Source organism: Crocodylus porosus, unplaced genomic scaffold, assembly GCF_001723895.1.
Source record: "Crocodylus porosus isolate Cpor-Errol unplaced genomic scaffold, CroPor_comp1, whole genome shotgun sequence".
NCBI lineage: Eukaryota > Metazoa > Chordata > Crocodylia > Crocodylidae > Crocodylus > Crocodylus porosus.
The window spans coordinates 62,923,618-62,939,903 of record NW_017728947.1 but is presented as its reverse complement, the minus strand read 5'-3'; the positions used below and the strand labels follow the sequence as shown (position 1 = coordinate 62,939,903).

The following is a 16,286-nucleotide window of genomic DNA, read 5'->3' as shown; positions in this document are numbered from 1 at the left end:
AATTAGATTCTATACCTGGAAAACCATAAATTTATACATTTGCAATATATAGAATCTAATTATTGGGTGGCCATCTTACAATCAGGATCATCTACTATTCAAGTAAATATGGTAATCAAAATAGCTCAGAAAATTCCAATAAATTCCAGTGATCTTTTAAATCTTACCTCAAGCTGAGTGAATATTTTCTTAATATGCCTAAAACACCCTTCAGCAATTTCCATGTCTTCATCGTAAGATTTCCCTTTAAAAATCGGTTGAGGGGCATTTGCAAAATACTGATGAAAAGGGAAAAAACTGGAGACCTCTGCAACATCTGGAAGCTTACCACCCTTAACTTTAACTTTGCTAATATACTCCTCCCAACGAGACATTACCTACAGTAAAAAAAAAAAAAAAAAAAAAGTATCATTATGACATTATGTATGTATTGTCAGGCATTGTAAAGGTTCTTTTTAAAAAACAAAACAAAACCCTTTCAATATATTGCTTTTAGCATACTTTTTGCACAAAAACAATTTATTGTTTGCTACTTTTCAAACACTCGGAGAAGAAGCATATTATTACAGAACTAGGTAAGTGTTCTACTATGTTGGATTCTACAATGAAATCAGACATAAAATATGTGAAACAGTGACTTTCCAGTTATTTTATGCATCCTCAACTACAGTCGCCCAAAAATCTCAACAGTAAAAGTACTTGCTGGGATTTTCATATATGAAGACAAAAATCTACTTAAAAAACTTTGCCAAGTAGTCATAAAAAGCAAGAATGTTCGCCTTTCAATATGTGAGTCATCGGGCAGAGTTAAATACAACAGCAACATAAACAAGTAATGTTTATAATTATAGCGTCAGTTGCTATTTGCATTGTGAGCCACCGAACAATTTTTTTTCCTTTTCTTTTAAAGGCTCAGTTCTGAGAAATTAACCCCAATTTCCACACTGAGGTCAGAGCTTAATCTTTCCACAAATATTTCATCTCTTACTTGGTATAAGAAGAAGTGTCCAGCTGTTTCACAGGTATAAGAAACATCTCCTGGGACCCCCAGACTCTCTTGTAAACGTCCAACCTCACGTAGAAGCTCTAATCTTCGAGCCAAGACATAATTAACTCTTCCATACCTGTGGAACAAAAGTATTGGTGATAAGGATATGTATTTTTTCTTCAACCACGAAAAACATTAAGGAATTGTTCAACACCAATATGTGGATGTCATAAAATTACTCTGTAAAACAAATATTAAACTTTATTAAATGACCATTGAAAAAGAAGAATACTCCATTATCTGCCAACTACTGCCATGTAGATCAGTGGGGGACAACCTTTTTGGCAGGCACATCACAAATTAGCATCATGCCTTCTCTGTATGCCACTGTGTGCCCTGCCCAATCTGCTGTTCTGCTCCCTAAACTGTGTTCCTTGCCCCATCTGCTGCTTTGCTTTTTTGCTCCCTGCCCCATCTGCTGTCCTGTTTTCTGCTCTTTCTCCTATCTCCTCACCAGTCTGCTGCATACCACACAAACATGCTGCCTGTGCCACTTGCAGTATGTGCGCCACTCACTGGCCACCCCAATCTAGATGTGCCCATGGTTCCCATCATTACAGTACAAGTGCTTCACAGCCTAATAATCTTATCATCAATCTTCCTGTGATGTATGGAAGTATTATCCCACTTTTATATTGAGGGAAAAAAAAAGAGAAAGGTGTTCAAGATCACAAAGCCAGCAACTGAAGGTGCAGTTTACAAGTTTTGAGTTATTAACTGTGCTTCCTTTTGCAATATGCAAAATATTCTTTGGCTCCCTTTTCATAATACTGACCAAGCATGCTTACAGTCACCTTTATTCTCATTCACTGGTGGCCACTGAATAGGGCATTGTGCCTACTGGCTGAGTGCCTTCTATTGGTAACCAGTAACATGTGTAGCCCTACTGGTATGTTCATGCCTAAGTTTAGGTCTTCTTTACTTAAGCTCACTTCCCTCAATCTGTGGGAGATGCAAAAGCATAAAGTGACACAGGAAACCAGGGAAAATAACTGTATATAAAACTATTCCAACTCTTTCTCCACTAGATTTTATGCAGGTATTATATGCTTAATGTCACTGGACTTAATGTTATTTTCAATGGACTTATAAAAGACCAACTCTGAATCTATGAAAAGGTCAGGTTCTTAATTCTTAATGAACCTTGCTTTTATAAAATATGCTTTCCTTATAACAAACATAGAATTATCCTAGGAAATCACTATGCAAATTTTCATCTCAAGAAAAAACATATTAAAATGAAGTAAAACATAAAAAAATAGCTCTCTTTTACTGTAGAAACCGAGCTACTTGGTAATGGCTACAGGAAAAGTAAGCTTTTCTCCTAAATTAAACTCAAGCATCACAGCTGTAAAAAAATCAACTGGAATATCTGACATTTTTATATACATGTCATTAATTACGGACATATTCTTCAAAATACATCATTTACCATAACAGGCTGGGGACTTCATTTAAATGAGCTTTAAAAATATTTTAAATAATACAAAGCAATGACTTAAACTTTTAAAAGTAATTTCATGAAGAAATTACAAGTGGAGGGATTTGTATCTTGCAATGTCAGCTGTTCTATAATATGCAATATTCAGCACATTTTAAGTCAAAATTAAATTGAGTAAAGATTGAAAATTGAGAGAATTTTTGTATTAAATTTGCATTTCAGTAGACAGACTTGATAATACCTTTGTGTACGCACATGCTGGTATCTAGAATATATTTAATTTCAAACATCGAAAGGAAAACAGTTGAATAAGTAACTGTTTTGATTTTTTTGGAAAATAGAGGAGTTTCCTGCCTAACTACAGAACTTGGTATAATTTGTTTGGTACTGAAAACAAATGCCCTGAACTTAGGACTATATTATAGCTGGACTGATAATGTTAGGACTTAAGCTTCCCTTCCCATAAAACTAACAAGTCCAGACAAATTTCTACTTACTTATTTACAATGAAAGCAGGAGGGATTTAAACAAACATTGCAACTCTAATATTTACACAAATTAGCTTATTGTTAGCACATCCCTCTTGGCCATCAACTCACCTGCTGAAATCTTTCTCTGTCTCCAATTCCTCCTCTCCATGACCCAGACGCAGGAGGTGGCGCTCATCAATGTCTAGAGCCATGATTTTCTCAAACAGCTGGTTCAAGGCCTAAAGATTGACAAGAACAGGGGAAAGGGTAGTTTTTAGAAGTTCAGAGGCTCTTGCAGGGAAAACTGGAGATTTACCAGTAAGCAAGCTGGAAATTAATACCTATTTTGGTAAGAGCTGAAACTAAAGCAGCATGAAGACAATACTTAAATTAGAGCTCTTAACCTCAAGGATGGGGGAGAAGTAGTCCATTGATACCGCTCGTCTTTTCACTAACACGTATCTACAGCTTGTAAAGCAATTCACCCGCATTTCTAGCTTGTGATTTAAGAAGACACTAGCCATTCACCCACATTTCTAGCTTGTGATTTAAGAAGACACTAGCCATTTGTTTACTGAATTATTTCATGGAATGCACTTCTTAGCACTTATTTGATATGACAGCACTGACTTGCATAAAGATTTTGTCTGCTCAATATTTACCATATATGGGTAATATCCAGTAATCTACAAAAGCTTTGTCTATTTCCTAGAAGGTGTTTTAGCTAAAAGTTCCAACTGGGTAATTAAATTTTGTCCACCCATAGCACCCTGGGGTATCATGATCCACCCCCCCCCCCCCCCAACTCAGGGGTGCTGCAACATGTGCTGCTGTTGCCACAATAGCAGCCAGGTAAAACTGCATTAGGGTAGGGGTTTTCAACCTTTTTAAATAAGTGTACCCCCAGCAACTCCCATTTTTATAAGTGTACCTGTGGGGGCGGGGGTGGCAAGTGGCCGGATGCAGAGCGGGGAGGGACAGGGTGGTAAGCAGCCAGATGTGGAGCAGGAGTGCGGCAAGCAGCGGCAGTGCAGCATCTGTGCGGCCCTGCTCTAGTCTCACCCTGGCCCTGCTCCTGTGAGGCAGCATGCCATCTCTGCCCAACCCCGTGTGCCCCTGGGACCTTTCAAAGTACCCACACATGGGTTCACTTAAACCTGGCTGACAAACCCTGCATTAGGGCACTCCCAGAGACAAGAAAGCACGAGGAAATTTCACCCATGGGCCTCTGTTTCTGGGAGGGGCATAGGGAGGATCTGGGCCAGGACTGGCTGTACAGCACAAAGCAACTTCTGCCTGCTTGAGGCTGATCAGGTAACATTAATGCAGAAATAGCAAAATCACATGTTGCAGACCTACCCAGACTGCTGTGGGCAGCATGTGCAGGGCAGTTTTATCTGGAGGTAGTAACACTCAACTGAGAAACAATGACATATGTTGAGAGAACACCAACAGTGCTTCTTAACTGGGGATGTCACCACCACATTTAAAAGAAATGCTGGAGAGGTGCCATGGCTTTGAAAAGATTTTAAAATGACTGCCTTAGTTTCAACTGCATAGGATATACTTCACTTTTGGGACATCTACATGAGACCCAGACTGCACAGTAGCTGGAAAATACCATGAAGTAGTGCGTCACAGTATAAGCAGTGCTAATATGGTACTGTGTAGCATTATTAGGCTACTGTGCAGCAGTAGTGCCATCTAAATGACGTTTGCCAATGCTACTGTGCAGTAGCTGTGGTTCCTGTGCTAATACAAGTACTAAATAAATGCATAGCAACAACTGCGTAGTAGTATCTCTTAAACTGTGTTATAAACACTGGTGGAATAGTGCTGTTTAATAGGTTTTCACCATTTACCTTACTTACATTTGAATGAGAAATAAAATGGAAACACCCACAAACACTTGCAACCATTAGTCCAGTCTCTTTCTCTACAGCCCTTGTACCACTGTAGCCTGGCTCCACAGGTCCACAGCATTACTGTTCACATTTGTTTTAGAAGAAAAGGAGGAAGTGACTTTTGTTCTGTTGTGCTCAGTAGGAACCTTACCAGAAAAGATTAGAGAGGTGAGGTGGCACACAAAAGAAGTTACTAAAGGTTTGGCTGCACACAACAAGATCTAGTCTACTAGAAAAGGTCTACTCTTGTACTTATGCTAAGAAATCCTCCTAGGGTAGACAAAGAAGGAGTTTCTGCTGACAAATATATTAGGGCCCTGAAAAAGAAGATAAAATAGAAACAGCATGTTTATGACTTTATGACTGCACATCAATGCATGCTACTTCATAGAATTTTTGTTAGCAAAAATCAATTCATAACTCTAAATGATGGTACTATAATAGCAGAAATTTTCTAGCGTAGACCAGACGATATGACAGGTAATTCTGCAAGACCTAATGAATGATGTTGCACTCCTGCTCTTCTTCATAATCTGATGATGTCAATGTTCTAGTCAGGGAAATCACCAGAGAAACAGGAGTAGGAATGGGATGGGACTTCCCTTGTGGGTAAGGACTAGCTTGTCAAGGTCTGTGGAAAAAACTCAAAGTACTCTCAGAACAACTCTGGTAACATCCCATATGTGTACAGATGACTTGCAGGCTACTGACTGGTCTAATTGGTCTTGAAAGTCCACCAGTGATTGGGGTATTAAGTCTTTTGAAGAAATCATGCACATACCTCAAAAAGGGGCCTGCTTTCTGCTAAAAGATGCAAAAACACATTGCAAGGATGAATACACCTCCCCTAGCAGTGGAAATGATGAATAAGCCTCTCTCATTACTATGATAAAGACCACAGTATCATAGTGTGGTACATATTGATCCTAGTGAATATCCTGGCATAGAAAATCCCTGATCAATACAAAAGAAAGATGCTTTATATTCACTACTGCGGCCAGTTCCAGCTAAGTCAAGGGAACCAGTCTATTCCATCTCCCTATCTCAATGCCATGCAGAGCTTGGAAGCCTTAATTACTGGGACATCTGCTAGGAGGGAAACACAGCAGTACAGAAGTTCAGCAAATGCTTGGAGAGTGTTGGGGATAACTTTTTGATCTAGATGGTAGAAACACCAACTAGAGGAGAAGGAAGCTCAACTTGACTTGCAGCTCAAACAGGGAAGACTTGGTTGAGAATGTGAACAAGAAAGGTAACTTGGGTGACAGCAACCATAAAATGATAGTGTTCAAGATCCTAAGGGAAGGAAGGAAGGGGAACAGCAGAATAAAAACACTGAACTTCAGGAAATCTTACTTTAACAAAACTCAGGAAACTGGTGGACAGGATGCCCTAGGAGGCAAGACTGTGGGGAAAAAGGAGTCCAGGAGAGTTGGTTATATTTTAAGGAGGCCCTTTAATGGGTGCAGGAGAAAGGTATCCCAATGTAACAAAAGAATGGGAAGTGCAATGTAAGGCCTGCCTGCCTAGACACAGCAATCTTGTCAATTGAGCTGAAACTCAAAAAAAGAATCCTATAAAAATTGGAAACCTGGTCATAGTACTATGGAAGAGAATAAGAGTATTGCACAGGCATACAGGGGGAAAATCAGAAAGGCCATGGCACAGTTTGTGATGCAGCTGGTGAGGCAAGGGATATAGAAGGCAATAATAAGGGATTCTACAAGTATATCAAAGGTAAGAGGAAAACCAAAGAAACCACAGGTCCCTTACCAAATGTAAAAAGCAATTTGGTTATTAATGTTGTAGAGAAAGCTGAACTACTTAATGCCTTTTTTTTAAATTATTATTTTTCCCTTTATAAGGGCAACTACCAGGTGGTGAGTTCATAGGCAGCAAAGACAGGAAAGGAGACAAACAGCTCAGAGCAGTAGAATGAGTTAGGATTTATTTTAAAAAGACACTAGATGCTTTAAAGTTGGCAGCACTAGACAGGCTGTACCCCAGCAATTGGATGAGGTAATTTAGGAGCCATCAGCTATATTCTTTGAGAACTCATGGAGGTCACAAATGATTGGAAAATGACAGAGTCCCCATCTTTAAGACAGAGAAGGATCCTAGCTAGGAATTATGGACTAATCAACTTGACCTAGATACCTGGGAAGATCACAAAACACATTCTGAAGCACCTACAGGACAAAGGGATGATTTTAAGAACACCTGGCATGGATTCACCCAAAACAAATCAGGCCTGGGCAACCTGATTTTCTTCTATGACAAAGTAACAGGTTATTTGGATGGGGGAGAGAAGTAGGTATGATATATACTTTTACTTCACCAAGGCTTTTGACACTGGACATTCTCATTAATACACTAAGGAAATACCAACTAGATTAAAGTACTGAAAAATGGATACCTAACTGACTGAAACATCACACTCAATGCATAGTTATCAATAGCTCAATGTCTAGTTGGGGGGGAGGGTATCAAGTGGGGCTCCTCAGGGGTCTTTGTGCTTTGATATTTGACTGTGTTTGCTTTGAAACTAAAACTGTGATCTTAGTGATGACATGAAACACCAATGTCAGCAAAAGGTATTTCTTCAGTATCAGCTTTGCCTTTTATGATCTTAAACAGTCTGCCAGGTTGACAGAATGCTAACAGCGCAAAAATATTCTAAAAGATATTCCTAATGGACAAGTAAACTTCTAGGCCCGTGCAAATAGGGAAATCTTCATTTCAGATTTGGTCGATTTGGAGGACAGTGATTCAATTTTGTGATTCAAATCACTGTCCCATTCACAGAAAAGAAAATCATAGAAAAATAGGGTTGGAAGGGACCTCAGTAGGTCATGTAGTCCAATCCCCTGCTCAAAGCAGGACCACCTCTAACTCTATGATCCCAGCCAAGGCTTTGTGTACCAGGATCTTGAAAACCTCCATGGATGGAAACTCTACTTCGTGGATACCCTTAAGAGTGTTAGGTATAATTTGTTACATTAGCCTGGGAAAAGGGGAGTGCACAGCAGATCAACAGGCTAAGAGGCCTCTGTAAAAATTAATTCCTTGGTCTTTTGAGAATTACATATGAGGGGTGATCAAAAAGTTCTAAAACTTAGCCTTTATTTTTAAAAATAGTGTACAAACAACATTTTTATGAGCTGTCCCCTTCAAAGTAATCTCCCCCAGATGACATGCACTTGTCCCAACCTTCCTGCCACTTTCAGAAGCAATGCTGGAAGTCTTCAACTGTGAGTTTTTTGAGTTCCACTTTAACATTCTTATGGATGGTTGGAATGTCATCAAATCCCCTTCCTTTCAGCTTCATTTTGATTTTTGAGAACAGAAAAAAAATCACATGGGGCAAGGTCAGGTGAATATGGAGGGTATGGGATCACAGGAACGTTTTTTTTCAGCCAAAAATTCTTGAATGGAGACAGCAGTGTGTGAAGGAGCGTTGTCATGGTGCAGAAACCATTGACCTTTTTCACACAGATCGCAGAGGTTTCTTCTAACTTTATTCCTCAATCGAATCAAAACCTCTCTATAAAAGGCCTGATTGATTGTTTGACCACCCGGTACAAATTCCTGATGAACAATACCCCGAACATCAAATCTTAGAACTTTTTGATCAAGCCATGTATGGTACCAGAAGTAGGGTGCAAAGAAAGACAGAAAAATAGAGATTCCCAGAGTAATTAAAGATGTATAGCAATGCAGAAGAAAACTGGAAAAAAATTTAAGCAGAGCTTCACCATATATATTATGGCCAGTGGAGCTACAGGGAAGGAAATTCACTCAAAATACACACACACACACACACAGACACACACACACTTTAATATAGCATGCTCAGAAGCTCTGCCTCTTTATAATAGCCTACAACTGTCAGAAGCAGAACAGAAAAACTATGACACATTAATAAATGGTTTGAGGAATATGGTATACCTAAACAAAATGAAATCTTTGAACAGTATAATTTCCACATGAGACAGCAGAAAGAATGTGAGACAATGAAGGACTCTGGCAAAGACCTCAGACTGCTAAGCCAGGTATGCAGCTTTGTAGAATTAAAAGAGCCCATGACCAGAGACCAAATAGTATTAGGTATAAGGGATAACTCAGGAAAAAGACTACTAGGGAGCCTGAATTTAAGTTGGAAAAGGAAGTTAGAATGTGCCAAGTGGCTGAGATAAAAAATGCCAGGCTGTAGACACGGGACGAAAAAACAGAACAAGCTGAACTAGACAGGATTACAAGACTGCAAAAATGTAAAGTAACATACAAACAATACAGAAAGGAGGACCTCGCTACAAACTAGGCAAGTGGAGGCCAAAGAGAGTTGCTTGAAGAAACAATGGTCAGCTGCAAATGCTGTGGGGGTTACCACAAATCCATACAATGTCCTGCCTGCACTGGTAAACACTTGGTAAAGATTGGATCATTTTGCAAGAGTTTGCAAAAAGGAGCAGGATACACCACACAAGAAACAGCAGGTGTATGATCTATGCAACTAGAAAGAGGAAGAATTCATCATTGGCACAATGTAAGAAGAATTTCACTCTTCTGAGTATTGGACAATTATCATGGACACCAATGGACTAATGGTAACTTAAATTAGATACGGGGGCACAGGTCAATGTAATACCAGAATACGACTGAATCAGAAACACAGATCTGGTGCCAATTTGGAGATTCGGATTGGCCAGGGACAGGCAGGCACAGCAGGGCGGCTGCAGGTTCTCCCATGGCTCCTCTGGCTGTGCCTGCCTCTCCCCAGGTGGGGGGAGCCGAGGGAGAAGCCCCCATGGCTGCCCTGCTTAGCCCCATCCCCTGCCATGGGGCAGCTGCTGCACAGGTGGGGAGGAGATGATCCCCGCTGCCCCCCACTGCATGGGGGGGGGCTCTGCCATGAGCCCTCAGAGACCCCTATCACTGCTGCTACAGCCGGTGAGTGCGGGGCTTTTTAAAGTGCCAGGTGGCTGGGCCAGGCAGGGGATGGGGCTGAGCAGGGCAGCCATGGGGGCTTCCCCCGCCCTGGGAGAGGCAGAGGCAGGCACAGGTGGAAGAGGAATGGGAGAACCTGCAGCCACCTGGCTGCGACTACCTCTTCCCAGCCAACCCGAATCTCTCCAAAACTTTTCTGAATTGATTCTGAGGTTTTGGATACGATTCAGACCTTTTAATGGGTTTCCTGATTGGATTCGGATTCAGAGATTCAGCTGCTAAATCAGGCCAAATCTCTGCCGAATTGAATCAGCAACTAAAGCTTCGCACAGCCCTTTTAGCTTCCTCTAGGTACAAGAGCTCATGCAACATTTCAGGAGGTGAAGCTTCATACTTTATCATTTGCCAAATCCTTACAGAAAAGAGTAAACATTCCAAACATACTCAGAATATGAAATTCTTCAAGAAAGAATAGATCCCAACTTAACTGTCCTTATTAGCTCATTGTCTGAAACCAGCACATCCTGAACATTCCACCATAGTAACATTATGGAAGGAAGGCCTGACCAAGGTAGTTCAGTCCAACAGTTACTTGAATGAGTACAGTAGTTCAAACATCACAAAAGCAGGTTCCAAATTTTTGTTTGTTTGTTTGTTTTTTTAGATTTTGAAAGTCTTTGGGCAGATCTAGGAACTACCTGCCAGATTCTCACTAACAAAAGTAAACATAAGGGGTGTGTCCAGACACGCGCACACATGAGGTTTGCAGCATTGCAAACCCATTTGCAGCACCAGAAACCACACATGCAGGCATTTGCTGTGCTGTTAATTAGCAGTGCAGAAGGTTTTTTTGACACCAGAGAGATCCCTGTGTCAAAAACATCAATGACAGAAAAAAAACAAGGCTGCACATGTGGCAGCAGCATGCACTGCCCAAAACTGAAGCCTGGCCAGCTAGAGGCACACTCCAGCTGCCGGCCAGGTTCCACATGCCAGATTGCTGCCACTGGAGCCCCAGGAGGTCGCCAGGGCCCCAGGTAAGGCTGCTGGGGCCAGCCCAGGTGCTTGCCGTGCAACAGAGTGCGCGTACCCAGCTATGTACCACTGCTATTTATCCCTGGGGAAATGCATGTGCACACTCATCTGGACATACCCAAGGAGGCAGCAATCACATTCATAGAGCCAAAGAGATGTTGTCAGTAAAGAAAAAGTTTGTTTCTTTGGTGTGCATATGCACTTGCAGTGGGATTCATGCTTGGATACAAGCAAATAATGGTATATTTCTATATCTTACCATTAAATGCCCTGTAAAGAAAACCTAACTGATAAAGATACTTTGGAATTAATGTCCAATTTTAGTTTTCATCTCAAATTCATTTCTTCTCAATTCCAAAGCCTGACTCAAACTCGACATAAACTACTCAGACCCATCTAATGTACCTGACTGTAACACTGAAGTTATTTACATTAAACTCTGAAACAAAAATAGGTACAGAAAGGTAAAATAGAAAATCTGTTTAGTTACCTGGTTGGAATGTGTAACTATAAGGGTCCTCTGTTCTGGGAAATTATGATAGAGATTGGATATGATCTGCACAGCCACATCAGTTTTGCCTGTACCAGGTGGACCCACTACCTATAAAATGAAAACAGAATGTGTAAAGAACGTCACAATTCACTCCACTAACCAGCTGGGAAAATTAAAGAGTTTTGCATTGGGCAGAAAAAAAACCAGTTTGCCAAGAAACATCTTTCTTTTGAAGGCAACGCATCAACGTTGGAAGCTAAATTACAAGCACTGTCAGTTAACAATGCAAAAGGTATTTCTTACCTGCCAACTGTAAAATGGATCAGTTGTTATATACATGCCCATAGTAAAGAAGGACTTAGCCTCATACTGTCCTTTGCAATAGGACCACACCTCATCATTCCCTAATTCTCCATTTTGAAATCCAAAGGCAACACTCTTTGACAGAAGTTGAAAAAGGATGAAGAGGACAGACCCATACATTAAGAACTAGTTCAATGGGGCCTTGCCCTTTTAAAAACTTGCACTAGGACCCTGAGAACTGTATCACTAGTTCTAGTGATAATATAGCTGAGATTGATGAGACTGCAGTGACTAACCAAAAGTTTTTATTCCTCAAATTAAGAGCTCTGAATCATAGAAGCATGTCACACCAAACTGCATATTGATTATTATAAATGCAGTACTCTGAATTTGTGCTTTTTATTCATGCACATTTTATGAGTCTATAATAATGTCCTTCAATTATCCATGTATGTAATACAGCTGCAGTATACACAAACATCACCATTCTTGAAGGACATATATTTAAAAGTAATTCAGTGATCCATCTACTCAGATTCTTATACTTACAACCATCCTCAATACCTTAATTTACTTTATTTATCTGAACTCAATGCAGTTGAGAAATACTATCTTTCAAGATAGTATTTGGAGATAGATGGATAGTATTGGAGATAGATGATTTCAGGGATATTCTAGATCAAGTTTCTGACTAAATTCCATCCAGCGTAGAGACTGAACACTTATTTGTATTGAGGAGCCAATGGAATAACATTTTCCCATACATACAAAAACTAATGCCCTCTCAATTTAATGTATGAAATGCGACCTCGTATTCATGAGGCATTTCAACAAATTCTAAGTATTGTAGCCAAATGCGTAGTTACATCTTTTGAACATAAGCAGCCCAAAATTGAGCAGATCAAGGTATGACAGAAATGTAAAATTAGTAGCCAAGTCATGCTTGTTGTGAATGAAGCAAGTAGTCCTACTGATAGATTGGACCTCTCATGCAAAGACAGTAGGATCTTCTCCGTGGCACGTACATAATGCACTACACTAAAGCTCATGTTAATTTATGGCAGAATTGAGGTGATGTTATAGCCACAATGATCCAGGAAAAATGCAAGGCAAGGTGGGTGATATATTTTACTGGAACGACTGGAATTGGGAGGAATGTAGAAAATCTTTTAGTGTGAACTACCCTTCCTCGCTTCAGCATCTTATCTTATAATATCTGGAATGAAAACATAGGTCCGAGCTGGGAACAGATAGCCCAAACAATTATTAAAAATGCCTCATGGACTGAGTCAAAACAAAACTGAAAGAGAACTGCCTTTAAAAAGAATATGACATTTAAAAATGACTTTTTAAATTAAAGCAGACTGCTCTCCAAAATGAAAGAAAAAGTATTTTCTACTGAAAATAAGTTATTAGAAAAATAATACCAAAGCCTGACTTTTCATATACTTACTATTTCTCCACTAATAGACTCTTGGAACTAAGCTTAAGCACTAGTAATTTATCGCTAGAAGCCCTCCAAGAGAAATGCAGATGGTGCTTCAAAATACATTGCATTTATATTGGGAAGTTATTCTTATTGATTCAAAGATCAAATGATATTAATTAACAACACATAGTACTTTATTGAAAACACAAGATTAAAACAAAGACCTACATCACCTAGCATTCCCCTCCCTAGTATTTCATGCGTTGATTATATATTACAAAATAGGAATAAAGATTTTAATTCCCAATCGTCTTTCCTGTTGACAAGTTAGGAATACTGGTATGAAAGGAGACTCCTATACATAAGTGTTGGTATTCTTAGCCAAACACTGTAATTATTTAAAACCCAGCAGCAGTTCACATCAGTGGGCTTGTTCCAAAAAAGACATTATTAACCAAGTAATTTTTAATCACTTTCATCACTGGTACATTTTTACTGTGGCCCAAAACCTGCCTGACATGGAAAACGTGCCCTTTCATTTCAAGAGAAATGCTTGGTTATTGAAGATAAAGTCCATCATTCAGAAGGTCCTGATAAATTTTACTGCAAAACAAACAAACTCCCAAAAGCTGGTTAACAAATCCTACAACCTTTATTTATGAGCAGCTTCTTTGATTCCAGTTCATCTATCCGGCTGAAGAACTACTGCAGACAGTCCTAACAAAGCTTACATAAAGGAAGGGAAAAGCCAAAAGTCATTCATCTGCTAAAGACTGAGTGGAAAGTGATACATAAAAAGGAAAGTGAAAGGACTACAAAGAAAACACTGTGGTAAAAGGCCTAATTTCAAAAGCCAGGACGCAAGTACTGATACCCAGAGTCCTTCCTCCTTGTAAAACCATTATGAGTACCAAAAAATATTCTACTGAGTAATTATTTTATAGGATAGACCATACTTAATGAGGACACGTATTTGAAGAGGCAGAAATGTATTTGTAAGCCTTGTAAAATACTGTTCAACAGCTTACACTGAAGCAAATAAATAGTGTTGGCTTTGATTTGCATCTTCTTTAGCTTTAAGGAGTTTTAAACAAAAAACAGAAACAAAAAAACAAATCCACAAACAGACAAAACTGAAATCACCTTGGGCCTAAAACAAGGGCAAACACTAAAGTCAGAAAAAAAGCTGTTACCAATACTTCACAGAATCCGCCCTAAAATTAAGCAGAGCATTAAACAAAAATATACAGTAAACTTCTTAAATTATTATTATAATCCCTACCATAGTCAGCCCAGGTTGCATTCCTGCACGTATAGCCTCAATCTGAGTGTGGGTAAACGGAATAGTATTTCTGTAGCGAAACAAAATATACACCATAAAGACACAGAATAATAATGCAAAATAACTCATATTACAAAAGGTAATAAGTTACATTTAAATGAAAATGCTATATATTCCTCCAAGAATATCTGTCCTCTGATTATTTATGCCAATTGACTCAATCTTCGAACTATGTAAAGACGACACGTTCAAACTTATGACTTAAAATGTTTTTACATACTCCCAGTTGTATAAGCCCAGTCAAAACAGATGTAGTTGTAGTTCAAAAGGACTTACTCATGTTTAATTTTAAAGTCAATGAGACTACTCCCACACTTAATTTTAAGTGTATACCAAGCACTTTACTACATCAGGTCTTTAATCATTAGGTACTCCAAGCATATCAGGAAGTACAATTGATAAACCATTTAGGTAAGGTAAACTGCTGTACTAGAGTACTAGAGTTGTTTATTTCAGCAAATTAATGTTTGAAGGCAAGAAACAACATAAATTAATTATTACAAATCCCCACCCCAGATTACAATTTTTAGAAGTGGGAAACATCCAATTAGTTAGCGACAATTGTTTGTGCTTTTAAACTGGAGGAATAATATACCAAGCTGCAGGTGAAATCATGTTCTAGAACTGCTCGGTTCCAGTGCCTTTGCCTGGGGCTAGCTTTATTAACCAAGGAAAAATGCCTCGGCATTTCACCTCAACTCTTATCTTCAAGATGACCCAACTCTCTCCAAATTAGAGTTTTCTCCCAGGTGGCTTCTGTCTCCTTATGGCATCTCTTTCCTCGGGCCTGCTGTCTGTTAGGTCCCTGGCAGACATCACACTTAAGACATAATTAGTCTGTTAATCCATTTTTAGAAGTAACCAAGCCACCTGTTCAGGGAATTAATGGCACAGCAAAAGGGAAACCAGCCACAAAAATATTACACAAAAAATGTGTAATATTTCTGCAGCTGGTTTTCATTGGGCCTTAAACTGAATGTGCAGCAGGGTTAGGAACACACCAGGGTCTTCAATTATCCCTGGTGTGGTCCCAGCCAACAATCAATTGATCATCAGAGCCCTGGTGTGGCCCTGATCCTGCTGAGGATTACCTGACCATTATCCAGCTCCAGGGACCACACAGGGGGCCTGTCTGAGTCCTGGTGTGGTCCCAGAGATAGCTGAAAATGAGGTGATTGTCAGAAACCCAGCTTTCAACTCACCATGCAAGGGGAGCCCAATAAGACATGATCTCCCTGCACCACCAAGCACAATGTGATTGGGATCTGATCCCCAATCTCAAAATCACACATCCTGCCATTTATTTGTGGCATGGCAGCAGGCATGGTTTTTGGGATTGTGGACTTGATCCCACCACACTTTTAAATTAAAGATCTGTCAGTAGCCTTAGAAGTGATGTTTCTTCCTAAGCCTTTACCTAAGCCTAGATCTGTTTTCTCTTCTACCTAGATGCAAGAAACCTTGTATGCATGTCCCTGTAGGAGTTGTGGCTAGGAACAGGTACAATACTACCAACTACATATTCAACTTCAAACCTGAAAAGGCCTAGAGATCATTAGAATTTTCTTATCTTCAGTCTTATTTGTTTATGTAAAAGAAATAAACATTCTACATAATGTTAAAAAAACCTTTGATTATCCTTTTATTCACAGCTTACTAGTTTACCATTTACACTAAACATTTTAGTTAAAAATCAATATTGCGCAGGAGCATATAATGCTAAACTGACTTTTCTACACTGCATATGCAATGACCAACTATCGAGACTCATATTTCCATCATACTTTGATACGCCTAGTTGTAGTTTTATTCAGTAAATACTGTTACACTAAATCTTTGCTCTAAACGTTTAGTTTATATGTGAAATAGAAATA

At 39.4% G+C, this 16,286-nt stretch overlaps 1 protein-coding gene across 1 annotated transcript in view; it reads right to left on the bottom strand.

The window, feature by feature from the left end:
- Positions 1-16,286, bottom strand: part of AQR (aquarius intron-binding spliceosomal factor) — a 103,326-nt gene that overhangs the window by 30,001 nt on the left and 57,039 nt on the right. Inside the window, exons 22-26 of the mRNA XM_019551765.1 lie at positions 14,353-14,422; positions 11,336-11,446; positions 3,089-3,198; positions 989-1,124; positions 168-377 (exon numbers count right to left, since the gene is read on the bottom strand). Coding sequence (XP_019407310.1) covers positions 168-377; positions 989-1,124; positions 3,089-3,198; positions 11,336-11,446; positions 14,353-14,422 — 637 coding nt within the window. The remainder of the gene's footprint in view (positions 1-167; positions 378-988; positions 1,125-3,088; positions 3,199-11,335; positions 11,447-14,352; positions 14,423-16,286) is intronic.